The sequence below is a fragment of the Cyprinodon variegatus genome, unplaced genomic scaffold, assembly GCF_000732505.1.
Source record: "Cyprinodon variegatus isolate N-32 unplaced genomic scaffold, C_variegatus-1.0 Scaffold163, whole genome shotgun sequence".
Taxonomy (NCBI): domain Eukaryota; kingdom Metazoa; phylum Chordata; class Actinopteri; order Cyprinodontiformes; family Cyprinodontidae; genus Cyprinodon; species Cyprinodon variegatus.
In genome coordinates, this window is record NW_015150616.1 from 1,110,116 (window position 1) to 1,135,738 (window position 25,623).

The 25,623-nt window shown below is 37.7% G+C and overlaps 2 protein-coding genes across 2 annotated transcripts; both read right to left on the minus strand.

Annotated features, from left to right (window-relative positions):
- Window positions 1–467: 467 nt before the first annotated feature.
- Window positions 468–14,263, minus strand: LOC107086842 (dihydropyrimidinase-related protein 2-like). Its single transcript, XM_015378056.1, has 14 exons — window positions 13,957–14,263; window positions 9,988–10,076; window positions 9,720–9,904; window positions 9,454–9,618; window positions 8,382–8,443; window positions 8,169–8,249; window positions 5,704–5,772; window positions 5,466–5,586; window positions 5,229–5,385; window positions 4,190–4,331; window positions 3,918–4,088; window positions 3,622–3,801; window positions 795–978; window positions 468–699 (listed from the first exon to the last, which is right to left on the minus strand). The coding sequence occupies exons 1-14, from the start codon at window positions 13,996–13,998 to the stop codon at window positions 608–610; spliced, it is 1,740 nt and encodes a 579-aa protein (XP_015233542.1). The 5' UTR covers window positions 13,999–14,263; the 3' UTR covers window positions 468–607.
- Window positions 14,264–17,272: 3,009 nt separating this feature from the next.
- Window positions 17,273–24,604, minus strand: LOC107086855 (BCL2/adenovirus E1B 19 kDa protein-interacting protein 3-like). Its single transcript, XM_015378079.1, has 6 exons — window positions 24,491–24,604; window positions 21,445–21,712; window positions 21,249–21,330; window positions 20,072–20,178; window positions 19,827–19,976; window positions 17,273–19,519 (listed from the first exon to the last, which is right to left on the minus strand). The coding sequence occupies exons 1-6, from the start codon at window positions 24,540–24,542 to the stop codon at window positions 19,471–19,473; spliced, it is 708 nt and encodes a 235-aa protein (XP_015233565.1). The 5' UTR covers window positions 24,543–24,604; the 3' UTR covers window positions 17,273–19,470.
- Window positions 24,605–25,623: the final 1,019 nt, after the last annotated feature.

Below are 25,623 nucleotides of genomic sequence, written 5' to 3' on the forward strand. Positions count from 1 at the left end.
GATCAGAATTAGAACATGTTCTAGTGACATAGCAGGTATTCATAATAGATTTTATTAGTTTGGTGATTTCTTCGCAACGTCAAAAAAACAACAACAAATGGTTGGAGGAATTGATTGCTTTCTGGATCTTTAAAGTTTTCATGTTTCCATCATTAATCTGGATATACCTGTACTTTTTAGCCCGGAGTGATTCTGTCCTTAGAACATTCAATTATCAGCTATAAGAGAAAAACAAAACTGAACTTTATTTGTCGTTAGAATATCATAAAACTGCCTCTCCTGAGTAGTTTTAATCCATCGCTCTGATCTATTCTTTAAAATGTAGAGCAGAGGTTATAAAAGCAATGTAAACAACTAAATAAATCAACAAGTAAATCAAACTTGTTCCTAAACTCATCTGATCCTACCTCGGTACAGGAATGTATGCTCGGGGAGGTGACACAACATGAAATAGTGCTTTTTTTTTCCAATAATGAGGTGACTTTGTGGTGTAAGACGGTCAGAAGTAGTGCAGGGGAGCCAGAAGTGATAGAAAACGGGTGTGATGTTGGTAATTGTGGCCTCTGGGTCCCATGTTCCTTCTGAGGCTAAGTCGAGGAAAAGCAGCTTAGCCGAGGCTGGTGATGTTTGCCTTTCCACCAGGGGGCGCCACAATACGTTGAGTTGTGCGACGCGGAACGTTGTCATCAATCTGGGCGCCTTAAGACATAAAGAAACATGTAATTAGAAGTTTGCAGACTGCTTTTGGTGAGATTCAGCAGCTGTGAAGGAGAAATATTCCTGCAAGAACTGACCGGAGAGGCTGAAGCCAGACTGGTGGAGGTTGCGCACCGGCTGATGAGGGAACTGCTGTTGCTGCTGCTGCTTAGCAGGGGAGGTCTTCATCGAGGAAACTAGGGACATTACTTTTGGAGTCACGGTTACTTCACATACTGGCCCATCATACTGGCCCCTGGGGACTCCTCGCAGCTCTGTGAGCTAGACAAGACGGATAATGTCTTCAGTGAACATGTTCTACAAAGTTCAAATTCACTGCATTGGTAAGAAAGAGCCCTTAATGTTGGGCTTTTAATGATTTATTTGAGCTGTTCTTTTTAGTTAATTATAATACATACAACTTTGATGACTTATGAGAAAAAAAAACATGTTTGATGCCGAGTTAAAACTATAAATACAAACATTTACATACACTTCTGCTAATGTTTCCAGCACCTCTCTGACAGACGAAGAAGCTTGTGGCATTCTCATTTAAATCTCCTCCTTACACTTTAAGCATGGCCCAAAAATATGGTTGAGATTTAGGCCATTTCTAAGCTTAATGTTGTAATGGGTTTAATGGTGTAATATGGTAGGTGTTTGGGGGTATTCTGTTACTAGAACATTTGGTTGGATTTCATTTTTAACCATTTGACCTCCTGTGAGGCCCGAAAAATGGTTGAATTTTCAAAAACAACCCAGGAGACACTAAAGGGCAGATTAGACTTCTGCAACTGCACACATCAAATGTCGCTTGGGTCTGGTCGCGAACCAGTTCTGCTGGTATCCTTCTGCACCGTCGGTCTGGAATTTTTAGGGACGCACTGCAGTTTCCCGCCAAAGCGCAGGGGGGAGCCTATTCAAGAACTCGCAAGAACTTCGGCGGATGGTCATGAGAACTTCGGTAGTGAGTGGGAGTGTTTATCTTCCAAAACAACAATGGCGCATCTGCAAGATATCACGTTCACGGAGATGGATCTAGAGTTGCAGGACATCGAAGAAAAACTGGTTCTGTTAATGGAGTTGGCAAAAAGAGCGATTGACCTTTCGACATAGTTGTCCATTGTATATGGACACCGCCACCGAATAGAGGACTATATATAAAAAAAGGGGAGAAAAATAAAAACAATTATGTTGTAAAATTATGCTGTAAATATAGTCTTATGTTTAAATTACTATTTTTTATGTATTTCTTACTGTTTTTCAAGGCTGCACTTAAAAAAATGAAATTGTCTAGAGCCTTTTTAAACAAAATTTCTTTTGGTATATAATCGTGTATACAAAATTACAAAATAAATCTGTTGAAGTCTAAGTACGACCACACAGACAGCCGGAAAGACATACGAAGGACCAATCACAGCTGCTTTTCATCTGTTCCGCTTAAGATCTGCACCTGTTTGCGACCATCCGACGCGTAGTCAGGATTTTATTTTGAGGTGCGCGATGACGGTTGCAGAACCTCTGTGCAGGGGACATCTTCGCGCACAGAGACAGATTTGACGGTTGCAGAGGCTATAAATTGGACTTCAGGCTACGTTCACACTGCAGGCAATTTTTTTATTTTTTATTTTTGGTAAATTCAGCTGGTTTTGCGTGTTCTTTCACAAATCCAAATATATATGACTCGAATTAACTGTGTTAACTGCATTCATACAACTTTAGTATCCCGTACATACACTAGAGAGAGCGTGCTCTGTGTTTATGGAGGTAACCACGGATGGTAGTGCTGAAAAGCATCTAGCGATCATTTATTTCTTTTCGAAGGGGAGTCAGCACATTAACAAAGCAATCTTTCCAAGATAATCAAAAAGAAAGATTGCTCTCTGCATTTCGTCCGCCATGTTTTTTTCTCTCCATGCATCTGCGATGCAAGATGGAGAATATGGATCTTGGTCTCATTCATCATTTAGTAGGGGTGTAAATAATAATCGTTTTGTATCAATGCATCGATCCAACAGCCGACGATCCGATGCATGTTTTTTTTCCTCGGGTCTATTTTTTTCCATTTGCTCCTGGGCGTAATTCTCCCTCCCGTGCTGCGGTGGCGCTAAACCTCCTGTCTGCGGCACTGTTTGCGGTCAGCTACAATTTGGTAGAGGAGCAGCAGAGAGTCTGTGGAGGGGGCGGGGACGTCTGGAGCCGAGGTATTTCATTGCACTCATTGCACTGATTTCGTGCAGTATTTTTTTGATGCAAGGCCTTTAAGAATCTATAACACAGGGGTATTATTATTTTTCAGTGAGGTTTTAATAGGCCTAGGTGGAGTACAACTTTTCTACTTCTGTTATTTGCTGTTGTTTCTCAAAAAAATGCAGAACGATATTACAGCTTTCATTGATTTATGTCAAATTTGAAACATTGTCTATCTAGCCTGTAAGGTGTATAAAAATAAATAAATAAATATATTTACCAATAAATCGAATCGAATCGTTTCGTGGTGTATTCTTGAGTATCGAAAATAATCGCTGGGTCAGGAAATCGATACTGAATCGAATCCCCATGATGGATGTGATTTACACCCCTAATAGAAAGACTCTCCTTTAACCCTAAAGTCAAACTGGACCAGTTCTACAAAATAAGGTTGCTTAGGGTTTTTACTACTTTACGTAGATCTCATTGTTTTGTGAATGAGAATTATTGTTGCCAGAGGCGCTCTCCTTCTACCCAACCAATTAAAACAATTTTTATTTTTTAAATTATCTGAAGTTGCAAAGTGTCAAAGATTCATTCTATATTTTTAAAATGCATTCCTAAAATCACTGTAACACTAATATAGTCCATAGATCTGAACTAGTTAAATTTCTGACCAACAGAAATAAAATGAAAGAATATTATGTGAGTAGATGGATGTTAAAGAAAACACACCCTGCTGCGAGCCTTTATCCTCTTGTATACGTGATCTGAGAAGGGTTTACGGCTGATGTAGCGTCCGCAGCCCTCCGTGGTGTGAAGGGTCCCCTCCTCCAACACAATCTTACCCTGGCTGATCACCACCACAGGGCCCCCGCGCACTTCTGTCCCCTCAAAGATATTATACTCAACAGCCTGTGACATAAATAGGTTTGATCAACAGAAAGTTTACACCTAATCAAACAAATACAGAAAAAAATTAATAAATCAAAAGCAGTGAAAAAAGATAATCAGGGCGATAAGAGTCAGACCAGGTTGTGGCTCTTTGCTGAGATGATCTTTGTTAGATCTGGGTCCCAAAGCACGAGGTCGGCATCGGAACCCACGGCGATGCGACCTTTGCGGGGGAACAGGTTGAAGATCTTGGCTGCGTTCGTGCTGGTTACTGCCACAAACTGGTTTTCATCCATCTTTCCAGTCACCTTTTAAAGATGCAGCAAATAAAACATGTCCGTTGCACAAACACAAGTTACACTTTTTTTTCTTGTAGTTTTGAACTGCTATACATATAGGTCCTACTTACCACACATTTGTCCCAGACAAGAGACATCCTCTCCTCGGTGCCATTGGTGCCTTCTGGAATCATGGAGAAATTATCTTTGCCTACTGCGCGCTGGGATGTATGGAACGTGCAGTGAGCACTACCAGTCACCTGCAGGTCCCCGCTGTAAATAAATAGACCATAACCATCTATTTGCCTCATTCCAATATGCCAGTGACGTTGCGCTATATGATAGGCTGAATGTTGCCACATGCCGTAAAACATTGTGGTTGCCCAGGTAACAATAATGACATAATACAGCATCTGTGTGCCGAGACAGGAGCATCTGTAGCATGAGCGCGTCTGATGATCAATAAAGTTTTACCTGATTGATAAAAAAACAGAAAAAATCTGTTTATGGTGAACAAAGTAACGGGGGAGAGCTGTGCAGCGCTGTGACTTGCTGTGCTCAGTAGCTAACAGGTTAGCCTGTTTTAGCTCGGTCAGTTAGCCATATTAAGCTACACAATTTTTAACTTTATGTCAACAACAACCGTTCTTTTTCTTCAAGTAGAATAACTTGTTTTCTTTATCTAAAATTGCTACGAAAGTCATTTTTTAAGATGTTCCATTTGTCCTCCCTTGCCCTCGGATCTTAATAAAAAGAATGAAAATAAGCTGAGTTATAAGCAGTGCTTTCCTTCAAGACTGAGAATTATTGTTTTCTATGTTCGGCTACTTTAGATCATGGATTAAATAGAAAATAATAGCAAATATGGGTAGTAATATGTATGGATTCCAAAAGAGATTTGCTTCTTAAGGAATGGGTGCAAAAGAGTTTGTCCGAGTGGTGTTGCCCTATGATGACGTCATAAGAAAGGGCAGGGCCCTGAGCAGATCTGAACACCTGAGCAGAACTGATACCTACAATGGTTTGAATTTGCCTCTCTGAAGAACAACTCTGCAAAGGATGAATCATAAATGTGGTAAACAGAGAGATTAGGAGTAAAAATGATATGGAGTAGTCCGCATGTTGCCTATGAGCTGCAGCTTTTTATCGGTAATGGCCTTTAGCACTTACCATGACAGCAGAGAGTTGAGGTAGTCAGGGGTGGTGGGATCAGGACTGAGCGGCGGAGAGGTGACAAAGGCTGCCGCTTTGGCCCAGTTCTTACTCCAGTAATGGGTTCCATCTGTCCCCAAGCTGGCGGATATGGGTTCTCCATAAACCACAGCACCTATAGGAGCAGACGGCGCGGTGTCAGAGCAAAGAAGCTGCAGAAAAAAGGTTGAGCCTTTGTTTTCTTTTTTTCTTTACCTTTCTTTCGAGCAAGAGCAATGACATCAGCTGCACTCTTGCTCATCACCTTGGTGATGTACAGGGGACAGTTGGTCTGATTGGCTATAGTGACCGAGCGGTTGACTGCCTCAGCCTCCACCTGTGGTTAATGACAGGAGCACGCAGAGGTCATGTCACCCACAGGTGTTTTGTTATCTGAATTCAGAGTGTTCTGCTTTTTTTATTTAATCCCCAGCAGCACAGATCAGATTCTTACCTCTTCAGGACGACTCAGTACGTGACCTTCAGGGCCAGTGATCCCCAGCTCTAAAATGCGTTTCTGCTCCTAAATTACAATTCCAGTCCCAAAAAGAAAAAGAAAAAATGTTATAATAGCAAAGGCATGACTTTTTAATCACTTTTTAATCTTTGTTTTTTTAAAGCAAAATTTATGATATATTTTCAGTTATTTTTTCCAAAAATAGAAATCTAAAATATATACATCTGTATTCAGTTTCTGGGTTAACCCTTTATGGCATCAATTCCAAATTCTGGAAGAGTGACCAGTACGGAGACCTAAGATCCAACACAGGAATTGATCTAAGCAATAAAAAAAAAATGTGTTAAAGGGTATTTAAGATGGAAAATGCCCATTTAAAAAATTGAGAAAGCAAACGAGTTGGGTTGTTGAGGTTGTTATTTTTACACCAGTTGTTAATCTATTTTGTAGAAATGTGTTTATACTTGACAAACAGCTGAGGTTGTGAATTGACACCATCTTATGGGTCATAAGCTAAAACAGGCATCCCCAACCTCGGTCCTGGAGAGCCGCTGTCCTGCAGGTTTTAGAGGTTTCCTTGCTCCAGCTGATTTTAATTGAAAGCTGATTAACAGGCTTTTGGTCTACTGCAATCATTATAATCAGCTGTGCTAAAGCAGGTTGGGGATGCCTGAGCTAAAAGGTTCGAAGAACAACTTTTTACTGTAGTTACCCGCCCAAGAGAATTTGCAGAATTAGAGTCAGATTTTTCTTTCTTGTAAATAGCTCCATTCCATTCGAATGGAATGGAGCTATTTTAAAAAAGCACTTTTTTTTTGGTCTGGTTTCAATTCAATTTATACTTTTTGCAAGTGGACTATAGCTCACAGCAAACCTCATCTGACAATCAATCCTCCAACTAGTCAGAAATGACTACAGAATACAACACCTTAAATGGAGGAAAATGATGGAATTCCTGCATACAGCATAAATCATGGATAGGGTCTAGAGCAGCTCATTAATTTAGATTTTGGGAATTTATCTTTATCTTTAAATTGGTGACTGTGTTAGGAAGAATCCCCCTCTGCTCGCAGCGGCATTTCTAAGCTAATATAAAACTGGAACTCTCTTCCACCCCTACTTAGAAACATGGACTCACTTCTCCATTTCAAATCCCAACTCAAAAATTATTTCTTTAAATTTGCCTATTCTCTTTAATATTAATTTCCCTGTCCCAGTCTTTGTATTTTTAAATAGCTTTTATTCTGTGTTTTTACATTTTTTCTGCCATTGTGTTTTTATCTTTTGTACGGTGACCTTGAGTGTCCAAAAAGGTGCCTTTCGGAATAAAATGTATTATTATTATTATTTAAGCAACAGACAGCATAATAGGTATGATTACAACTTACAACAACGGTTGCTTGCAAAAAAAAAAAAAACATTTTCTTTCTGTATTTGGGTGGAAAAGAGGCCGGTTTGTATTCATACCTGAAGTCCATTTGAATGCAGAGCATAGTTTGCTGGTTTTTATTCACATTTATACAAAAGGTCCGGACAAAAGGGGGGAAACAAACTCCAAATNACAGACAGCATAATAGGTATGATTACAACTTACAACAATGGTTGCTTGCAAAAAAAACAAACATTTTCTTTCTGTATTTGGGTGGAAAAGAGGCCGGTTTGTATTCATACCTGAAGTCCATTTGAATGCAAAGCATAGTTTGCTAGTTTTTATTCACATTTATACAAAAGGTCCGGACAAAAGGGGGGAAACAAACTCCAAATATGACAGGTGTAAATACACCCTTAATAAGATTTAAGCCAGGCTTCATTCCAGTATTAAACTGTATTTACCTTCATCCCTCTACCCATCAGTTTTGTGCAGTGGCAGACAGATGCAAAAGTGTAGTATAGTACGAAAACTATAGTAGTATAGTACAAACCATATCCCACCAGAGTGTTACCATACATAACTACACTGTTATTTGGTATTAAAGTAAGATTATGTGTTTGAGAATGCAAAGACAGAAACCCTCTACTTCCTTCTTCCAACTTTTTTTTTCTTTTTTTAAATTCTGCCTTAAAGCTCATTTTCCTGTTTGTATGGAGGGTTTGGTCACATATGTTCAGTTCTTTGTTTAACCCCCTCTAGTGGTCTGGAGCACTTCTGTTTTTAGAGCGAGTTTGCAGCTGTTTTTACTATTTTCATAATTTTCACTCTGTGATTGCAGCATTTTGTTTTTGTTTGCCCCATGTTGTTTACGCTTGCTGTACTTTTTGTTGCATCTTGTTTTATTGATGCGTCTATTTTTAGTGATAGCAGCATTTTTAGTTTGCAGCATTTTTCTGTTGCATATGCTTTTTTGTGTTTTGGACTCATTTTTTTGCTGTTATTTTCCCTTTACATAAAATTTCAAAAAAAAAACACACCAGGGTATTTGGTTATAAAGAGGGAAATTGTGAAAAAAGTCAACTTCTCTTACCTCTGCAACGATGTCTCCATTTTCAGCGTGAACCTGAGCAATGGCTCCCAGGTCTCTGATGACGCTGAAAACCTCATAGATCTGCGAGAAACAAGGTGAATGTTTATAAAGGGCTGTCATCCACAGTAAAGCCAACAAATGACCTTTGAAAAAAAAAGACACTGCTAAAGACAGGCCAGCAGAGATCAGAGGTGGGCCACCATCAAAGCATACCTGAGCGTCTGAAAGCTGGAAAACGTCCTTATAAGCCAAATAGACCAGGAAAGAGTTGACACCTGAAGATAGAAAGCTTATGAGAGAAAACAGCCAAAGGTGGAACAAAGAGAGTGAAGGAGGGAAAAACTCAGAGCACAAAGAAATAATTGAGGTAAAAAAAAAAAGACCCAATATCTAGTTCTGTTTTTCTTCTGATTATTAATGGTTTGTAACAACTCACAATTCCTGATCACCATTATAGCCTATAAACATCTTCCTCCTGCCCAAGGTCCATGTTTGCTTTGGTCAGAGTGCCTAAAACAGGAGGATGAATCACCTGGACAACAGAGGTAAGGGGAGATGGTGTTTCAGAGCTCAGACAGAAGCGGCTGGGAATCAGTGTGAGAACAGTGGCTGAGAGAGAGCTCCATAACCAGGACGACCCGGCCAGCTACGTTGTCCTCTGTGGCTAAGGAGCCACAGCGGCAAAAGCGGCAGCTTGTAGCTGCTACTGTAGCTCAAGAAGAGCGCTGAAGAGGACAGCGCTAGATCTGAGAGGTCTGCCAGGAAACAGAGCCCTGATCGCCGGAAGAGACTACAGCTGGCCCGGGATAACTAGAGGATCGAAGCAGAACGGCAGACTGGATTTGTCCGCCGGTCGGAGAGAGGTCAGAAGGCAGAGAATCGTGGCTAGAGCTTACTGCAAGTAGGATGGCGTGACATTGAAGGAGAAGGAGCCCGCCATGGTGACAGAGCAGGAAGAGATGACGGCAAGCCAATGCTAGCATTTAGAGGCTAACTGTTGGAGACAGACAGGACTGCTGAGGATCAGAGGAGCCTTCGGCCGGAGTGAGCAGCAGAGCAGGATGAGAGAAGCATCTAATGTAAATAAAACCGAGTCATCACTTGACAAGATAGGTAAAGCGAACGTCGTGGAAGCCATTTTGTACCGTGATGACCTCTGTATTGTTGGAGGGGAATGTTGTTGCAGTTTGATCATTAGATGTCACTTTAAATTACACATTGTAGCTTTAAAAGGGTTGATTACCCCCAAGCAAGGGTCTGTGTGAAAGCAGTGTTGTCTACATACCATGATCCTTCACTAGTGTCTCCATCTCCTCCTGGGTGCTGTTGTTCCACTCTGTGATGTCTACATGCAGGGAATAGTCACAGCAGGACTTGCTGTCAGCCCACTCTCTCCATTGTTTGAAAGCAGCCAGCAGGCTGACACCAGGCTCCGGTACCACATGGTCGACTAATAAGCAACACATAAACATGTTGGTTTTACTCTTCTTGCATGATGACACGCTGCCAAATACAATCTTACACTCGACAGCATGCACATCTGCACGTAACTGATCATAGTAGTGCCGCCAGCCAGGGCCGCCCGGGTGCCCTGATAGAAGTCATCCGCCGCCACCATGCCTCGGTCAGGCATCTGGAAACGGGTGTGCACATCAATGCCCCCAGGCATCACCATTCTCCCATGGGCTTCTATGATCTTGACTCCACCTGGAACAATCAGGTTGTCTCCAATTTGCCTGAAGTAACAAACAAACAAGCAGAAGTTGAATCAGCGTTAAGGCCACACATGCAGTGAAAGAAATCCTTAAGCAGGACTTACTTAATGACTCCATCCTCCATGTAGATGTCGCCCAGGAAGGACTGATCATCGTTCACTATCTTTGCTCCCTTGACGAGGAGACGGTCGCTCTGAAAGAAGATTTGCTTTTAAATAAATCACATATTTCTGTTTGGATTCTAGGAACTCAGAATATTTGGCATGTTTCCTCCACATTTCAAAGCTTTGCAATCAGACCCCCACCCACACACACACACATTCATAGAAATATGACTTTAAATGTATCCGTTTCTCTTTCTTCCTGAAAGGATCCATTCCACTAGATCGACAGACTACTTACAAGTCTAAAATTTCCATTGATTCCACTACTTCTAGTTTTAACTGTGTCTGTAGTAGTTTTTGAATATTTACACTGCAGTGGAAACACATATGTCTAAGTTCTACTATGGTGGCTTTACATTGATTACAGCTGAGCAGATTAAACATTTCTTCCCTGGATCCTGGATTAGTGGTTCTGCGGAAGGAACTTTAGAGATGATTGAACTTTAGACGTGTGTCAAATCAAAGTGGAAGTTGATATTTTTCTAAATAAAATGCTCCACTAACTGGAGTTAAGTTGGCTGATAAAATGCACTAACAGAATAATACAATTAATCCGATTTAACGTGATTAATCGAAGAAATATTATTTAAAATAATTGTCAACTAATTTATTTATTGATTAATCATTAACTGGAGTGTAGAGACTTTAAAATGTGCCTTCAGCTGGCCCACTTAGAGGAGTAATCATACCAAAATTGTAAAAATATACATTTATATATTGCCTTTAAGATAAAAGAAAAAACTTTCTCTGTCAGTTTGTTCTATCCAGAACTCCGTAAGTGGAAAAGATTTGGTTTGACCTGGTTTAATTCTTTTTAAAGAAATCTTTTTTAAGGAACCTTTTGGTATACGATTATAAATCGATTCAACATAAAAATAATCAACTGATTAATCGATTAGCAGAATCATCTTTAGTTGCACCCGTAAATACCTGCTGGTCACGATTAAAGACGCACATGGCTGCAACTGCTGCTCTCTTTATGAAGCCTCCTCCCTCTAGCCAATGTGTGCCCCCCCCCCCCAATTTTTTAAATGCTTCCTACACCACTTCTACAAGGGCCAGGAAATCATTGATCAAAAGCCTAGGCGAAAGATACGACTCCTGCATGCCATAATTGGCTCCAGAAAAATGAGATGAAAAGAAAATGAGGCATGTTGTCCTACTTCTGCTACAGGCTTTCTGAGGGAAGCATTTAGACCAAATCATGGCGGCACTGTGAAAGGCTCACAGTGGGAAATGTTTAGTTTTCCATCTCTGTGGGCATGTAGGTTTATTAACCATGGAGGGATTGATGGGATCTGGGTCATGTAATTACAACTTCTTAGGTATAAGTCAGAATAAAAGAACAAAAAATGTTTGCATTTATTAATAAAGCATTAAAAAAATTATACAAGAACATGCAGTAAGACAAAAAGCTGGGAGACTAATATGATGTTCTTAAACCTGAGCAGATTATTCTGAACTTAGCCCACTAAGTAAAATATCAAAGGACCAAGCAGAAACTAGTAAACGCAAACATTAACCTAAAATACCTGCGTTTACCTGGTGGATAGGATTAAAGAGGCACATGGCTGCAACTTTGGTTTTATAATTAGCAAAGCATCAAATTAAAGAGATGCACCAATCAACCTGCCAGGATTCAGGAATTTTCAGCACTAAAAAAAAAAAAAAATCAATTTCCTACATTATTCATGATATGCATCAAAACAATTAATTCCCATCAGGATTTTCACTGTTTAATCCTCTAAATGAATAAAAATCAGATGGAAGTTCAGTGAAACGTGTTTTAATGAAAAACTTTCCTGCTCCAAATTTTCTGTTGGATTTCAGTCTGAGAGAATCTTCTTGACATGTTTCTACTTTATGTTCTCTCACTATTACAGAAGAAAAGTAGTAGAAAACAAAAAAATATCATCAGCCAGAAAAAACCCTGTCAGTGCATTATCATTAAATTTAACAACAAAATGGCTGTAGCAATGCAAGACAGTGGATTTATATGCTCATGTGATGCATGACTATTTCAGACTAAACTTGTATTTTTTTCTCCTTTCATTTTATCTGTGGAATACCTTCTAAAAGTTTGAGGCTCTACTGTGGAGCTGTTCCTGTCTGGACAATGAATCTGAGATCTTCCTGCTCGGCTTTCAGCCGTCAGCTAAGCTGCTGGCGCCCTGAAACTACCTGATTGATGTATCAAATAAAAACTTCATTTTTTTTCAAAGGGTGAACCTAGACTATAAAAACCGTCTGGGTGAGGAAGTATAACAGGGTTTATACAGGAATGAGCAACTCTAATTTAATGCTTTTTCTTAGAAATCATTTTAATGCCATTAACAAGTACCCATGACTCTCATATACAGTATACACGGCAAATTCCTTCTTCATCTTCAATCAATTCCTTGATTTCCAGCCACTTTTTTTTAGATTAGCATTTCCCCCCTCCCATTCTCCAGCTTTTTCTCCGCCTTAATATATGCAAATATACTGCGATATAATATATTGCGATGTATTTGCATATTTGCAAATATATATATCATTTAATAAAATTTTTCATAAAGGTTTTTTTGTTTTCAAAATAAAGCACTTTAAAATGCCAAAATAATCACAATTAATGAATATAATTCCAAATCAGGCCTTAATTAAAAAAATAACTATTTACTGACTTTTAATGACCCACAGAAAACCTGTATAATTTAACACAGCAAAATTTCACAAAACTGACATCTGGAAATGTGGATAGAGGGAGTCCAGTTTATCAGCTACTTTTTGTAAACACCATGCCAGACAAGAAACATTTATACATTTTTATGCATCTTTTCCCCTTAAAAATGGATGAATGTATTCTCCAGTTTCCCAGAACAGCAGCACTGCAGGGAATCTGCACTCATACTTTAGTTTATACAGAAAATCTCTGTTTTTCTGACTTTACAGTGATTTGATGCAGGTACATGCAAAATGTGCTCATATGTGAGGATTGAGCTGCCTAAAATTCAGTTCTACTGGTGATTACTTTGATAGTGGGGGGATGCAGCAGGAAACACAGCATTTGGGCTATAACTGAACAAACTGATCAGGTCATACTTTTTTATAAGTGTTTCCCAAAACATTTGATCTGAAAATGAAATAGGATCACTTAAGTCTTAGCTCGTCCTCTTTACAAACTGATTAAAATAAAAACCCTAAAAAAAAACAAGATTTGTGGGAAAAAGAAAAAAATTATGCATACATTTCAACTCTGATCAGTTGTTTTCTGTTTGAGATGTCCCTACAGACATGCACATGGGGCTGGGGGGAATGTTTTATTTTTTTTATTAAGTATCAATCCAGCACAAAAATAATAAAACAAATACAAAAAACAATTTGTTTTATATGTGACATATCTAAAGACAGTAGGATTTTACAGCAAAGTCTGGTTAGTAGCCCACTGACAGCCATGACAGCTGCATAATGAAGGCAGAGATGCTCTCTGCTGACCTACTTTATAAAAGAAGTTTGATTTCTCCCAAATTAAACACAATGAAACTGCACTCTTGAAATATCATGGATGAAAAACTCATATATATTAAATGCTGCCCGTTTAAAATAAGAGAAAGGAGTCAGGGGTCCATAGATGATGTGATGCTGTCAATGAATCCAGGATGCTGATGGTGGGATAACTGGGAATAAGGGATGCCATCCTCTTGATACATATGCATTTAATAATAAAAATAAACTATTACAGATTCAAATGGCAATTCCAGCTATCTAGTTCTGAATGCTCCCCTGTGTTTAGTATGTGGAGCTTCAGCAGAGCTGCTGTTAGAATCATCAAAGTAACCGACTGGATGCAGCTGCTAACAGCTAACAGCTAGCTTTGATCGGATTGTGAGGCAAACTGAAACTACAATAAAACAGACACGAAGCACTCACAGTAATTTTAGGGATATTCTTCTTTCCTTGGTAGCCGGACATGTTGGAATTCCCTCCGACACCGCTGCCCCCTGCCTTTAATTGAGGCTAACAGCCTTTGAAAGGAGGAATGGATGCTCTGCCTATCGGCCAGTCGACGCCCCGGATCGACACTGTCTGTTCCTGGCTATTTATAACGATGGCCAGATGGAGGAGCGTTAATAATAATGCAGCGAAATATGTATATATATATATTTTTTTCTTTGCCTAACTGTGGAGGATTTATAGATTTACGGCTAGAACAGGTCTCAGCAGACCAGACAGCCACCAAGAAGACAAGGGCCACAAAGAGGGACGGAGCATGCGCAATATGGCAGGCCATTTGGACATTTACTTGAAGCCCTGTCGCCTCTAGTGTTCCATTTGTTGATCTCTAAAATAAGATTCTTCCTGTTCAAAACTAGCCTAGTAAACTAGCCCCACCCGCCAGCGGCCAAAATCATTTTTGCCTGCGAGTAGCAATCTCACATTTAGTCTGGTTTATCAGGCTAGATCAAAACTACAATCTTGCAAGCCAGAAATGTACAGTTAGACACGGGCGGTTCTAGAGAGGGGCCAACGGGGGCCAGTGCCCCTGTAGATCATGTCCTGGCCCCTGTCGTGGCCCCTGTACTGAAGACATAATACTCAAAGAAATTCCAATGATGATTATGTACTGGAACAGACATGGTTACTTAAAAGTCCTTTAGATCTATTTCAATTTTTTTTGTGTGCAAATCCTGTTTTACTAGTTATTTAAAAACAATAAGGTAATAGCTTCAGTGGTATTGAGATAGGATCTCAGTTTTACTCTATTAAATCTTTTTTTTTTAAAGAATAAAAAAGAATAATCAAATTTTTACAGCTGATTTTCATCAGTTTTTCTTGATTTCAAATTCAGATTTTATAGAAAACTTTATTTTTAACTTAAGTTAAGTCAAAAATAGGTAAAATTCCTAAATTATGAATGTTTTTTTTTTTACCTAATAAGACAGAATTTTAATTAAACCTAATTGAATAGAGATTTCACTTCATACAGATATCTTAATATATTTGAATCCCTTGCCCTGTTTTTTTTTTTTTTTTTCATGCTTTTCTGTGGCCCCCATGAAAACCCGCTGGCCCCCTCATGGCCCCCTGGTATGTTTGGTCCAGAACCGTTGCTGTATATAGCAATCCTAAATTACATTTTCCTTGTAAGAATTACATTTCAGGTATTTGCAATGCATATTTTAGATAGGGGAAATGCTATTTTAGATATCTGAAATGTTCCTTTTGACCAGGAAGAAATGCATTTGAGACATCTATAACGTATATTCAGTTAAGCTAATAAATGTTAGAACGGCCTGCCATACCACACTGCCCCGCCCTGCGCGCGATCGGAACCGATGCTTCTGTTCAAGATCGGATCAATTTCTCCTTTCTAAAGGGTAAACAGCTCTGATCTGATCCGTGTTGCGAGTCCTGTAATATGTTAAAAACATAAGTCCGTCAGAGATGATTTAAAGTTTTTTTTTTTTTTTTATCCTCACAAAAAAATTACAGTTATCCTTAGTCTGTGTTATACCATGAGGAAACAAAGCTGCCTTTCACTGGGCTCAAAATTAGTTCATTATCAATACAAAACAGTTGAAGCGAGAACAAAGACCATTGGATAGCATTTTATGACAAGAAAATAAATGATTTTATGTTACCACAGGAAGAAAAAAAAAACTCAAGAAAGTTAGTAGAATTTAACAAATAATATAAACTTCTATTTACATAACTGAAATAATTTTTAGGGAAGTATGTTTTCCAATTAATCTCAACTGATTTGTTTTTTATTGTTTGAATTACCTTTTTAAATCCTTATTTCTTCTGAATTTTTTTCATTTTAGTTTTTGTGTGTATTTTATCCAGTTTCATATGGACTGTAAGGAAATAGGACACTAATGTCATGTTGCAGTGCTTATAAACAATGAAACTGTTTTCTGACAGATGTGAGAAGTAAATAATAGATATTGTCCATGTACACTGTTAATATGCCTGGTCATAAAAGGCAATTTCAATTAAAATGTGACATCTATAAGGCCAACTATAAGTAATTATGAAATAAATCCATCTCAGATTTGCTCAGATCGCATCAAGGTGATTAGTCCTTATTTCTGTTGCTTTCTCATTTCATTTTGCTTCAAAGGTTAATAAACAAGAATTTTCGGACAAGATTGTAACATATGTTTCTGGCATTAAAGCCCTTAAACATACAGTACACAGTACCATGGCAAAGCAACAAGAATTTTTTAAATCCAAATCATCTCTAGTAATATTTTTTGCAAAGAGTGCATTCTTGGAATTAATACTTTTGATTATCTTTGGGTAATTCTACCATACAGAAATATGCATGTTAAGTTAATTGATATTTAAATCATAGACTTGATTGTGTCTGCATCATTGCTGGTTCTGGAAAGGGCCGACTTTTCAGTTTATTTTACCTGGTGAACAAGGAAGATACATAACTTCGTATCAGAATTTTCAAATTCAAGCTGAATCTAATTTATACGAATGATCAAAATAAGTCAGAACACTAAACATGGAGTACCTATAAGCACTATTTTTGGCACTGTGATGCCATAGCTGTTGAAATAAGAACTTAAAAGACTTGGGTAATTATAAAAAAAAAAAGGCAGACTGTAAACAAATGTTTCTTTAGTTGTACCAGACATTGTAATGGAAAATAAATTAAGATAAAGTATGAGTATAAGGTAGGAGTAATAGTATTATAATATTGCTTTACTGTAAAATAATATAGACTTATTGGTTATTTATTGGCATTTCTGTTTGGTTTTATCTGGCACAAATGATACAAAAAAAAAAAATTCCTTTCATGTTTGGACACACAGAATGTAAATAGTCACCGTAAGAAGTTGGCACAAACACAAATCCCAGTTTTCCAATTGGCAATTGCAACACATTTAACTCAGTGGGGAGTCGGGACACCAAGTCCAGCTAAAACTTCTGAGACATCCTGAACACGGCAATAAATATGTTAATGAAATCATACCCAGCCATCTTCTAGCTACAAGTTGGAAAACTAGTGAGATTTGGTAATAAATTTGATCCGTATATTTTTTCATTTTAGAACATTGTGGAAATATGTACATTATATACTAAATAAAGTTTATTTAAATTCTAAAATGCCCTTTACTGCATGCAGATATTTTGTACATAGCTCTATAGGACCAAATATTCAAAGTATGGGTTTGAAAGTTATATAACACATCATAACCGAGAAATGAAATCAAAAAACACTACAGTTTTGTATATTATAGTTTATATTTTGTATGATTATAATCCATAAACAGAGGAGCCATGCAATGAGCATCAACACAGAAAAGGCTTGAGTTATCCTTAATAGATGATTTCTATATTATTATAATAGATGGTCCACAAACACTGTATATGATTTAGATTGAATATATATATATATATTCGGGGAGCTTATTGTACAGTGGAACCAACATTAAATTCAGATAACACTTTTAAAAGCAGCCCCAAAAAATATCTTCCTCTGTGGTGGTGATTTATGCACCTCTAACAACTGAGCAAAAACACAATACTTACACTGCCACAATGCATAACACAGCCTATACTATGCATTAATATCAAAGTATAAACACGTTATACAATATTGAGACGTGTTAATAGCAGGGGCAGGTCACAGCTTAAGTTATTTTTCACAAGTACATTATTAAATATCTAGATATATAATAAAACAAAACAAATTAGAAAGCCTAAGATAAGCCACCCATGTGCAATTGTAAAAGATAAAAGTTTGGCACTTTGCTACTGCTCTTATGCGTTAAAAAAGGGATATGTTGAGGAAAAAAAATACAGAAAAGTAGCATATGGCCTGGTATATTACCTTCCACTCTAGATGTCACTGTAATAAACCTATAAATTATAGTAACATTTGGGTACTGGAAAAAAAGGATAAGGTTTAAGCTTGGCAACCTTTTGCAAAAGTAAATCTTTAACAAACAAAAGCCCTCTGAGGGTGTCAACGAATTACAACTTCCATCTCCTACATTGTGCGACTTTTCTAAAATTATCAAAGCTGTGCAGAAACATTCAGCTCTTAACACCAATTCCTTGAAAGTTAGAGCCCAGTTACACTAGACAAAGACTGGCCCCCAACATTAAATATGAACCAGAATACTCTTGGTCACCAAAATATCTTGGAAAGATCCTTAAGCTAGCATTAAGAATTCAGAGCAGTCCCTACTATGTTTGATGAATTATGAGAGTCTGCAGATTGGTGACAGCATACAAATAAAAGAAAAGCTGGATATGTTTCATGAAAACTGCTCACTATGCAAAAGCGTTCCCTGCTCTGAAGAGGCGCACACACCTCCAAACTGTGCATATAAGGCTGAGTGAAAGTGCACATTTTCCAGGCTATAGTTTAAATGCAGAGGGTTTTATTGTATCAATCAATTAAATGTCCTGGCATTATATTTAATGCGGAGGAGAAAAACGTGCAAGTAGTCACATATTGAAGGATTAATATCTTTTCATGATAATCACACCTCATTTAAAGAAAAACAAAACTTAATGGCTCAAAAAAATGGTGAAACCAGGTTAGAGTGAAGAGTAATAAATACTGATTGTAAATTTTGGGCACATGATTCTTTCTGACAGGACTTGCTAAGATATGCAGCCAAAGTGCTGAGACAGGTTAAAATGAATGTGCATTATTGGACTCTCAGTAGTGGCCAGCACTCTGTATAGAAAAGCCCCTGCAACGCATAATTTCATTCTGCCGATATGCTGATCAGATCCCTGTTTTTTTATTCTTTTATCTTAAGCTGAAATTGCTAACAGAGGTGCAGAATCCTCCAATTATAGGAAAATTTTGCAGTATGTAAAGAGAAATCCTAGAGCGTATGATGCCTGAGAAGCCTAGTAAAGCAATATCATACTTCAAAAATAGATTTTTCATATTCGCCATCAATCAAGAGATCCTGTAGGGTGGTCTTTATCTTGTGGAAGTGGGCCTTAAGATCCAAAAACTCCCAGGATATTAAATGTCTCCCTCGTTCCTCGTTGTCAGTGTTTTTTTATATTGTAATCACACAGCAACTTAGTTATTTCATAATTTATCATTTTCAGAATACCTGAAAAAAAAAATATTTCTTAAGAAAAAGGACACATTTCATATGCTTTAACATAAGACACAAAAGGAAACTTTAACTTGACAACTGACACAAAATTCCTGGTATTTTTCAGCTTGATTCCAGTCGGTGGCTTGCATATATGGTATTCCCCATCATGTCAAAATCTGTTGGAGTGCAACCACATACTCAGTATGACTACATCTACAGTGTAACACCGGTTAATGCAGACTGGAAGAGAAGGATGTGGGTGTAGGACAGATACAGAGAGTGAGAGCTTGACTACAGGAGACGTTTGGGAGGCTTGGAGACATGGAAACACCCAGGCACTGCTTCATTTTCAGGTTCAGTAGGAGCTGGTGGCTGCTGCAGCGATTCTTTTCCCAATGTACACCCTAAAATAAAATCAGCAAATTGAACAGCTTTTGATTAAAAGATAGAAAATACTTGGTGAATAACTAAAATGACATCATCCTAATTAATATAAGGTCTGTTTCATTTGATTTAAATGTATTTTTTCAATCAATGGTCATTGTAAATTATATTTTCTAATCCCTTTGTTTAAAATAATGGACATTACAATTACATTGTTTTCATTGTGAGAACCACTCATAAAAACAGGAAACCTTTAGGAAAAAAATGAGCAATACAGGAAAAGTGGGTTAAAATACTTTTAAACCAGAAACAGGTGTTCAAACGTACCCAATTCCAAGAGCCAGCATGTGTGAGATGAGCAGGGAAGGGATGAAAACTTTTAGAAAGTCAGCAGAGAAGATTCCACCTTTCTTCATGACGCCGCTCTTCCTCATACTCAAAGAAACCGAGCGTCTGGGATGTCTAAAGTGGAACTCCCTGTGAAAAACAAACACGCAACCAGTTAGCACTCCTTCCGATGCAGAGGAAAATATACTGAAGGCTAGTGATTAGGACGTTGGCGGTCTACTAACTTTGGTGGGATGTTTTCAGGCCTACTGGACCAGTTGGCCACCCAATCAACTTCTTTGTTCATCAGAATGTCCTCCTCTCTGTCCTTGTCTGAAGGATCATCCTCTGACTAGAAATATAAAGGCAAAAATATGTGAAAAACAAACAAAAACTGCTACATTCTGTTTATTGTATAAGGTGCATAAGTTTTCATACTAAATTATATTTTTTATATATTTAAATTTGATATAACGATAACAAAGAATTGTAGAGGTTGATACACTTTTCCAATTAAAAAAATCAAAAACTTTCTTACAATTTTACAGTTTTAGAATAACAGAAAATACAGCTACCAGTATTTTGGACTACAGATATGTTACACAGAAAACAGATTTGGGGTTAGCACTGCCCCCTATTGGTGAGGCACAGTACTTTTTTGCCTAAACCTCTCCTTTTTCTCTCTGAATTTATGGCAGATTAGAAACATTAAAAATCTCACTAATATTTATTATATATAAAGGACAGATTATGGAACATAGATGTGTTTTTTTGCCATGTGAAATCAAACTTGCAGGTTACCAAATAAAATAGACTGTAATGGACAAACTCCAAATTCCTTTACCATTCACTTAATGTGAGATAACAACACAAGAGGTGAGGCAGACCTATTCTCTGCCTCCCTGTAACACTCTTTTTTGTATTTTAATAATTTAAGCGTAAATTCAGGGATTTTGGCCAAAGAAAATCTTCCATTCATACAAAACCATTTTTATGGTACAGTTAAGAGTTGGAAAAAATAGATTTTTCACTCTCATCTAATCAATTACAGTCATGATAAAAGATGAAGTTAATGCTTTACCTGCCTTCCCATAAAACCCCTCACTGAATTGAATTCACACATACATAAAGATAACTTTGTGTAACCGGTTTACTGAAATGTCTTTTATAGGTTTGTGGGAGGAAACAGAAGAAAAAAATGACCCAGTTAACCTAATGATCTAATTTATTTCTTGTAATCTTAGTAAGTTTGGGTTTTGTTTTTTTAATGGGGGAAAAAAAAAACCACAAAGCTTTTATATTTCCCACCAACCTTTGAATGCTCTATCACATAAAATGCATTCAACGCTGTTGTTTTAATATTTGAAAATGTGAAAAACTTTGAGGATCGTTATTGCTTTAGCTGGGTCAAAGTGCTTTTACCTGACTTCCTCTTAGGCTGGACATCTCCACATCAAACATTATCTGGCCGTCATCCTGCCCAGGACTTGGTGGTCTGTGTGGACTGTCAATGCATTGGTTAGAATAAAAACAGTGCAACACTTTATGCAATACAACTACTATTCATTCTCCAAAAGTGTGACTTTCCCCACAAAGGTAAAGAACATATGTGGCCTACCTCTCACAGGATGAGTTACTAGGGCTGGACTCGTGCTGGGCATCCAGAAGTATTTTTTCCATGTCTCCATTATGAATAGAAGATGATGATGGTACATGCTCCAGTCCTCCGATTAGGGTTTCATCACTTTCAGCCTCGTCTAAAGGCTGGACACTTTGACTCAAGCCTGCATTTGCGTTGATTTGGTCTTCAGCAGGTGCTGTAAGCAGACTGCTCTGCCTGCGCTCTGCCCCTGGATTACCATTCAGCTCCAGCTCTACCCAGGAGCCTTATAAACAAAAATAAATGTACCAAAAATAAAGAGAAAATTACTTTATTGGGCTTAAATAAAATGAAGCACTAGTGCTATCCTTTACATGAAAAGGTTTGATCTACATGTAAACCTCAATAAATCAGAACTATATTTGGTGATCTGAATTAAAAGGCCAATTTAAGATCTAGAAGGTTGCTGACTTGACAGTTGCCCAGCAGGCAGTGATGGACACTCTTCACAAGGAAGGCAAGCCATAAAAGGCTTTGGTTAAAGAAGCTCGCTGCTCAGTCAGGGCTGCATTCAAGCAGAGGTTCACAAGCACACTGGGACATAGCATGGATTCTCAACTCAACAAGGACTGTGGAAATTTTATCCCCGGATCTTTGGTTAGGTACCTCTTCACTCTTCCTTCGGAGTCTGGAGTCAAAATTAAAGGAAAAAATACCTTTAACTGAAAAGAGGACTGCAGAGCAATCCTTTTTTTCAAGAGGTAATATGCTTTTGATGTTATATTTGGCTCAGGAAGGACTTGTGAAAGTCACTTCCTGAGACGCCTCCTAAACTTTTGAATGGGTTTTTCTTCACTATCCACTCACCATTGTTGAAAAGTGTCTTTGGTCCAGTATGAATTACACAACATTCATCACAACCATATATACTGGAGTTCTACTGACAAATTTAAGGGGAAGCAGATTTTATTTCCCTGCTGAACATGCCACATGTATGACATAGGTCGGTTCTTGGAGATTTTTTCCTAAAATGTAAGCGTATGTTATATTTCTAATTTCTGAATGGAGAATTTTGTTAGGATAATTATGATTGATGATGTGTGAGTTTATTACACCCTAATATTACCTGCCTGCTGTGGGTCAGAATTAATGTTCTTCTATTTAGGACAGTTCCTCTGTCCGGATATACAGTTACCATCTTTATTATGTATGGAAAGAGAGCGGTGTGCTTGATCTAAGATATAGTGTAATATTTTTATAAGGCTGGAGCCATGGATGTGTCCTCATTTGCTAACGTGTATGATGTAATAATGTCATAATGTGGCAGAATGTTCTATAAAATGCTTCTCAAACTGTGAATCGTGGCTGCCTCATGAGAAGTAAGCCCGGTTGGTAAGCAGCTGCCTTCTGTAACTTAAAGCAACTTCTCTGGTCTGAGTAAGATTACAATTGCTATCAAAATCTGTTGTCATGTCTCCTGGTTATTTAACACATAAAAGTTATGAAGTATTATTTAAAGAGTTTGTCCCCAGTGATCTCTTTTCAGGGAAAAGAACCAGAGAAAGAAAGTTTCAAGGTGTAAACACAGAGCTTTACTTTAACAAAATTTCTGAAAGGAGAGTTTTATTTTGTCTGCTAAACTCAAATAAACACATGAAAACTATCCTTGAAGACCATATGACATTTTGCTTTATTAAATAGAAATGAAACACTTTTAGATTAAAAAAAATTCTCATTTATTCAGATGCACTGGTTGAAAGAAAATAAAAACTGCCAATTCATCCGAATAAACAGGAACCGTTGCAGCATGTATGGAGGTTATGGAAGAGGATTAGCGCCACTGAAAAAAAAAAAAGTTAACAGACTTTTTTTTTTATTTTATTTCAGTTTAATATGAGAAAAAAGTCAGATTTCCGACTTTTTTCTTAGAATTCTGACTTTTTCTCAGAATTCTGACTTTTTTTCTCAGATTTCTGATTTTAATCTCAGAATTTTGGATCTTAATGTAGATGGGCACCATGAAGGGAGAGGTGTGTATGGAAGAGGATTAGGGCTTTCTGACTTTAATCTCAGAATTCTGAGAAAAAAGTCAGAATTCTTAGAAGAAAAGTCAGAAATCTGAGATTACAGTCAGAATTCTGAGATTAAAGACTGAATTCTGTGATTAAAGACAGAATTCTGACTTTTTTCTGACATATTAAACTGAAATAATATTAAAATATCTGTTAACTTTTTTTTTATTTTTTCAGTGGCCCTAATCCTCTTCCGTAGGAGGTCGTTGTGCCACTGCCCCGCAAAGTTATGTAATCTGTTGAAGCCTGCACTCTATACAACGTCTCGACCTTGTGATGGCATCAGGTGCCTCTCTCTCCCTTTGAGCCAACCGTAAATTAAAAACATGCTGCTGAGTCGACGGCGCATCTGACCAGTTTGACATCACTGCTCTCCTGGGGTCTTGCATAACTGTGGCGAGCATTGTGAGCCAATCTGCGGAGATGTGTCGCTGCTCCGGCTGCATTTCAATACACACAGCTAAGCTTTCTCTCCTGACACACAGAGCAGAGTCCATTCAAGCCTAAAATACCCAGTGGCATATTTACATGCGTGTGTTTTTTAAGCAGACAGAATGCGACCACTCCTCATGTGGTACTTATGTTGCCATGAAACTGTCTTTTGAATAAGCGGATGTTTACATGTCGAGATCAAAAAGCTAGCATCTATTTGTGGACATTTGAGGAGGGCCAGAGACAATATTCAATCACATTGGCCTTTTGTTTCCCAACTTGTTTTCATGTTGGCTAAAGCTAAACCCAGCCCAGACCTCTTAACCCGATTAGCTGCTTAAGTTGTCAATCACCTGCGTACTGAGCCATGGTTGGACTATTTCGCCGTGACGTAAGCAACACGTTATTCATCCCTACCAGAAGACAAGGAACTCCCACCACGAATCTAACTTTTAACATAAAACCCGTACAACTATATTTTCAGACATTTGCGCATTTTAATTAATAATACAAAGCGGGATGTATTAAGGAGACACGTACCAGAAATGATGACGACCTACCTTGAAGTCCGGGATCTTCGTTATTGTTTTGGGGAGCAGGAGCGGTAGACATGTTTGTTGACTATAGTTCTGACGCTAAACACGGGTGTGCGCATGCGCAGCATAGATAATTCAACGACAGTCTCTGGATCAATGAGACCGCCCCCTCTTCATTTGTTTACTCGAAAGACTGAATGTATATTATGGAGGACCAACTCTGCCATATTTAAAAATGCAAAAATAAATGCTCAATAAATAAATAAGCATATAATTAATTGCCCCCAAAATACAATAAACAAATAAATCTAGGTAGAAATAAAAACATATAATCAACTTTATTACTTATTTTTTAAAGTATTTATTTATGTGCATATGATAATATTTTTGTCTGTTATATTCTTCCTTTGTATTTTTTTTCACCCTATTTATTTCTTCAACGTTATTTATTTCTGCCCGTCATTTTTGCATTTCTGCCTCATGATGTAAATGAGGAAGGGCTGTGTCTTAGAGGGTCAACTTCTGCCCATTGGTTGGTTAGCATTTTACTGCATCGTCAAATCTACAGGAGAGGAGAGTCTGAAAATATATCATGCACATAAATACTTAAAAAATAATAAAGTTGAAGATTATAGGTGACAATAAATAAGGTAATTATTACAAAGGCAAATAAATAAAGAAGCTAATTAAAAGAGATAAATACATTTATGTCTCAGTGTATAATTACATTTCTACCTATATTTATTGGTTTATTGTATTTTGGGGGGCAATTAATTGTATGCTTATTTATTTATAGAGCATTTATTTCTGTATATATTGTCAAATATGGCAGAGTTGATCCTCCACAGTATATAGTTAAAAGAATTTTCCTAGAAGTCAAATGTATTGTATTTTTTTGGTAAATGTGTGCGATATGCTTGTACAAAAATATTTATCTTTGGAAAAAAAATCTTGTCATGATTTGAAAATTGATGTTCAGGGATGCCTCTCAGCTTAATATGAGTTTCTGCTAATCTGCAGATAATTTGTACAAACGTCAATCTCCACATGTGCTACTTTCTATGCAGTTATCACATACATTTCTATCAAATTAATGGTAACCACTGATCTAGAGAGGTGTACGATATTACTATAATGAATATCCTTGTGGGTCATGG